Source organism: Brassica oleracea, chromosome C2 (genome assembly GCF_000695525.1).
Source record: "Brassica oleracea var. oleracea cultivar TO1000 chromosome C2, BOL, whole genome shotgun sequence".
NCBI classification, from domain to species: Eukaryota; Viridiplantae; Streptophyta; class Magnoliopsida; order Brassicales; family Brassicaceae; genus Brassica; species Brassica oleracea.
In genome coordinates, this window is record NC_027749.1 from 34023163 (window position 1) to 34028622 (window position 5460).

Consider the following 5460-nt stretch of genomic DNA (forward strand, 5'->3'; position numbering starts at 1 on the left):
AGGAGATCCCAGTTTTCTTGTTTGGGAATATGACAACTTCTTTGTCACTCTAATCAAACCAGAATGAATCTCGATGTGAGAAGCTGTATTTGGATTCATAATGTAGTGGAGAATCACGAGGAAGTTGAATAAATCTCATAGGAATTAGGAAGAAGAAGTTATCCCACTTTCAAATCAGGAGATCCCAATTATCATGTTTGGGAATATGACAACTTCTTTTTCACTCTAATCAAACCATGATGAATCTCCATCTGGGAAGCTGTATCGAGATATATAAAGTATTGGAGAATCACAAGGAAGTTGAATAAATCTCATAGGAATTAGGAAGAAGAAGTTATCCCACTTTCAAATCAGGAGATCCCAATTTTCTTGTTTGGGAATATGACAACTTCTTTTTCACTCTAATCAAACCATGATGAATCTCCATCTGGGAAGCTGTATCGAGATATATAAAGTATTGGAGAATCACAAGGAAGTTGAATAAATCTAATAGAAGTTAGGATGAAGAAGTTATACCACTTTCAAATTAGGTGATACCAGTTTTCCTGTTTGGGAATATGACAACTTCTTTTTCACTCTAATCAAACCATGATGAATCTCCATCTGGGAAGCTGTATCGAGATATATAAAGTATTGGAGAATCACAAGGAAGTTGAATAAATCTCATAAGAGTTAGGATGAAGAAGTTATCCCACTTTCAAATGAGGAGATCTCAGTTTTCATGTTTGGGAATATGAAAACTTCTTCGTCATTGTAATCAAACCAGGATGAATGTGAGAAACTGTATATGGATACATAAAGTAGTGGAGAATCACATGGAGGTTAAATAAATCTCATAAGAGTTAGGATGAAGAAGTTATACCACTTTCAAATTAGGTGATACCAGTTTTCCTGTTTGGGAATATGACAATTTATTTTTCATTCTAATCAAACCAGGATGAATCGCGATGAGAGAAGTTGTATTTGGATACATAAAGTAGTGGGGAATCACCAGGAAGTTGAATAAATCTAATAGAAGTTAGGATGAAGAAATTATCCCTCTTTCAAATTAGGAGATCCCAGTTTTCTTGTTTGGGAATATGACAACTTCTTTGTCACTCTAATCAAACCATGATGAATCTCGATGTGAGAAGCTGTATTTGGATACATAGGAGTTAAGATGAAGAAGTTATCCAACTTTCAAATCAGGAGATCCCAGTTTTTATGTTTGGGAATATGACAACTTCTTTGTCATTCTAATCAAACCAGGATGAATCGCGATGTGAGAAGCTGTATTTGGATACATAAAGTAGTGGAGAATCACCAGGAAGTTAAATAAATCTCATAGGATTTAGGATGAAGAAGTTAAACCACTTTCAAATCAGGTGATACCAGTTTTACTGTTTGAGAATATTACAACTTCTTTGTCATTCTAATCAGACCAGGATGAATCGTGATGTGAGAATCTGTATTTGGATACATAAAGTAGTGGAGAATCACCAGGAAGTTAAATAAATCTCATAGGATTTAGGATGAAGAAGTTAAACCACTTTCAAATCAGGTGATACCAGTTTTACTGTTTGAGAATATTACAACTTCTTTGTCATTCTAATCAGACCAGGATGAATCGTGATGTGAGAATCTGTATTTGGATACATAAAATAGTGGAGAATCGCCAGGAAGTTGAATAAATCTCATAGGATTTAGGATGAAGAAGTTATCCCATCTTCAAATCAGGTGATATCGGTTTTTCTGTTTGGAAATATGACAACTTCTTTGTCATTATACAAAACCTGAATTTATTGCTTGTTTGAAATAAGTGAATCCGCAACGAAAGTTGGGATTCTATGATTTAGACATTTGATAGTCTCTGCTACGAGAGTTGATTGATTATTGATTTGAGTTTGTGTTCAAGAACGGTTCTTAATTAAACCTTTGATAGTTTGTCATGTATGCCATTTCGATTTACCTGCAAGTTTCCCTGAGTCTAGCACCCTTCATTCTGATAACTTACAACCGAATTATTTCTTATTTCTGTTTACTGCATTTCACCATTACGGTCCAAGCTTAACTAGAAAACCAAAGTCTATTGTGCAATCATTGATTCTTTATGGATTTGATCCCTAAGTACTGCAATCTATCTCATATTTAAGAGAGTTTCTCTAGGGTAATTTGAGCAGATCAATCAACAAAAAGCAGTCCATTAAGGTTCTTATAACAATATGGGTGTTCTTATACAACATGATCTATACATCTAACATCATAGCTTCTGTTATGATCTAACAACCAGACAGCAATCAATGCTAATCAATCATAATTCCTCATTTAACATGATATAAGAACATGAGAAAAATATGATTCGAAACACCTCACCTTATAATAGATCTGGAGCACTAGAACAACATATCAGTAACCGCCAACTACAGAAACCAAATACCACCACCACCCGGGACTGTTGTCGGCTTGGATTCGACGAGGAGAGAGAGAGCACCAGAGAGGGAGGGAGGGATGGAGGGAGGGAGAGAGGGAGAGAGAGAGAGAGAGAGAGACGGCTAAGGTTTACAGATTCCGGGAGTTCTCTGCACACATTCGCTTCTAATTTTCTGATGGGAGAAAAGAAAAAATAGGTTCTTTATTTTTAGGAAAAGAGAAGAAAATCTTAGGTTAATAGACTGCAGTCTAAGCGGACGCCATTTAAAAAATTTGGACTTGGGTTTTGGGATGTCATATTATTTGTTTCAGCATCATTCTAGATATAATGCATTATGTTCATGTGGTGAAAGAAATTGGATCATAGTAATACATAAAACAATTAATGAGTTGTCGTGGTTGGTAATCATTCATCTTTCGTCTAATCATAGTTAATACGGTAGTTACCTCTTTAATTATCAGCTACGTTTGGGAAAAGAATCTTCAGCCTGGGATACTGAAAACTGTTGCGATCTCTTCTCATATGGGCTGTTGAAATCATGTGCTTTTATAATATTTTTTTTGAACATGACGGATGTGAGTGAAAAAGTTCGTGGGAACGTGGTGATTGTGATTTCTAATATTATTAAAGATTTATATAGGTTTCTAATACTGAATTTTTAATTCTCTTGATTATATTCTAATGTTAAAATGAGTTAGATCCCTCAACTCAGCTAGTACTCGTAGTAAACACAGGTCTTTTATGAGCTAGCTCAGGTTTTTTATGAGTTTTCAGTTCATTTATTATATGAGTTTTCATATGTAAACTCGAACTCAGATCACCTACATCATAAGTTAAATGAGCTAACTCGCAATCAAATATAAAAATAAAAATTATGAAAATAATTATAAATAAAAATAGAATAAAATAATTTCATAATATAATTTAAAATTTAAATATTAAAAATCAAAAACGTTAATATTAATACTGAATAAAGCCAAAACTTAATAATAAATTAAATAAAAGCTAAACTGGTGATCCAAAAATCTATTCCACATAAGAGTTTACGATGAGTCATTCAAAGTCTTCATTTATTCAAATCATAAAGATATATATATTTTTCATCAGAATCTTAGAAATATTTTGTTTTATATTTTCATTCTAATTTAAAATTTTGGTTTACATTTTCTTTTGCATTTTATATATTTTTTTAAAAAAAATTGGTTTACATTTAATTTTAAAAGATAAATATGATTAATATGGAAACTATCTTTTCTTACATAAAATAGAAGTCATCCACAGACACATATATCTAAATAGTATAAAAACGACCAAGCTTATGAGCTAACTCGTGTTCATTAAAGATCGTTTATATAACTCGTGATCTAATTTAAACTCGATCATTAAACTTATTTATTAAATGAACCTAAAAATAGAGTTCATGCTCATTAATAATCGAAATGAGCCAGCTCATGAGCTATAACTCATTTTGACACTCCTACCCCTAGTTCTAACACATGCCAAGTTGATATAGCATTTGCAGCAAATCATTTGAAAAATCCAATATTTTTTTAATATGAGTGAATATAAAATATGTAAATAAATTAGTAACCAAACCAAACCACATTGTAATTTTTTGGTAGTTTAGATAAATTAGTAATGAATCAAACTAACCGATAAATTAATAAATAAAAATAATAGGTATGGTTGATTAACCCGAATTCCCAGTTCTACATGCACCAGTGAATTCTGTTTTTGGGTTTATTCCGGAATCCCACTAGTTTGCTCATGTTGACTGTATTTTTTATCAAGATAACGAGATTTTTTTTTGAAACAACTTAAAATCTTGAGAAAACAAAGCTTTTTCGACATTCACGTCAACAACAAGAAAATCGCAAGAAACTAAATGTTCTATCCGTTGAAAAAAAAAAAAATGTACTGTAAATATTTTATGCTAATATATCGGCCCTTGAGACAAATCGTACCAGAGGAGAGAGAGTTAGACTTGGATCAAGACGAGAAAGAATACCATTTTAAAAGGATCTAAGACCATCATTAACGCAGGGGTTAATGACGCTTCTTAAGGCAAAATTTTACAAAAATTAATAAAAAAAAAAAGAAAAGCATAGACTCGCTTCTTCCGTAAGGCGTAGAAGGCCCGCCTCTTCGTTGACACGCGTCAAGCGTAGAGACGCTCTTTCTTCGGTTACGAACGCGTTCTCTCTCTCTCTCTCTCTCTCTCTCTCTCTCTCTCTCTCTCTAAAGCTCTCTCAAAATCTCTCTCTGCGAAAGGCGATTCGGTTCTCCTTCGGTGGCTCTCGTCGGCGCTGTCTCGGCGACGTCTCGTTCAGTGGCTCCCGTCGGCGACCTCTCTCTCGCTGGTTCTCCTCGAGGCGTCGGAGCTCGCTCTCGGTTCCTCTCCTAAAATCGAAAGGTAAGCGGTTGTTCTGTTATTGGTTATGCATGTCTTAGATTAAGCATCTTCTTGGTCTGATCGGTTGTTTTTCTTTGTAGTTTGTTGGTTTTGTCTCTCGGTGGGTCTTTTCCTCCAAGATTTCACTCGGTGGCTCATCTCAAATTGAAAGGTTAAGCAGTTCTTCTATGGATTTTGCATGTGAATGATTTAGAATCTGCATGCTCTGTTGATTCGAAGATTTTAATTGTTGTTTCTGATGTTTTTGATTCGGTATGTTTCGTTTTAAGATTGATGGATGAAGAACATTTTGTTTGAATAAGTTTGTTTCAATTAAGAACAAACTGTTTTAAGACAGATGGATCAGGAATGGTTAATGCTATGTAATAGATTGCAGTATAATAGATTGATTACGCTTGATTTGTTAGTTGTTTGGCTTCTTTGTATGAAATACTTTTTGTTTCTGTCTTTCTGTTTACATATAGCAAGATCAAGGTTCATCGACCAAAGGTTCAGAGCAAAATTAAGGTTAGTGTTACTCTGTTTTTTGGTTGTGGAAACTAATTGCTTTAAGTTCCGGTTTGAATTGAATCGAGTGTAATAAATGTGTTGGTTTGAGTTAGAAAATGGTTGTGTGATAAACAAAATTGATGGCTAG

General features: G+C 33.8%; 1 protein-coding gene across 1 annotated transcript in view; it reads left to right on the top strand.

Moving 5' to 3' along the window:
- Positions 1 to 5160: 5160 nt before the first annotated feature.
- The window catches only part of LOC106324067 (glutathione S-transferase T3-like), a 1488-nt gene continuing 1188 nt past the window's right edge, over positions 5161 to 5460 (top strand). The window contains exons 1-2 of the mRNA XM_013762089.1: positions 5161 to 5174; positions 5288 to 5330. Of these exons, the coding sequence (XP_013617543.1) occupies positions 5161 to 5174; positions 5288 to 5330 (57 nt within the window). The remainder of the gene's footprint in view (positions 5175 to 5287; positions 5331 to 5460) is intronic.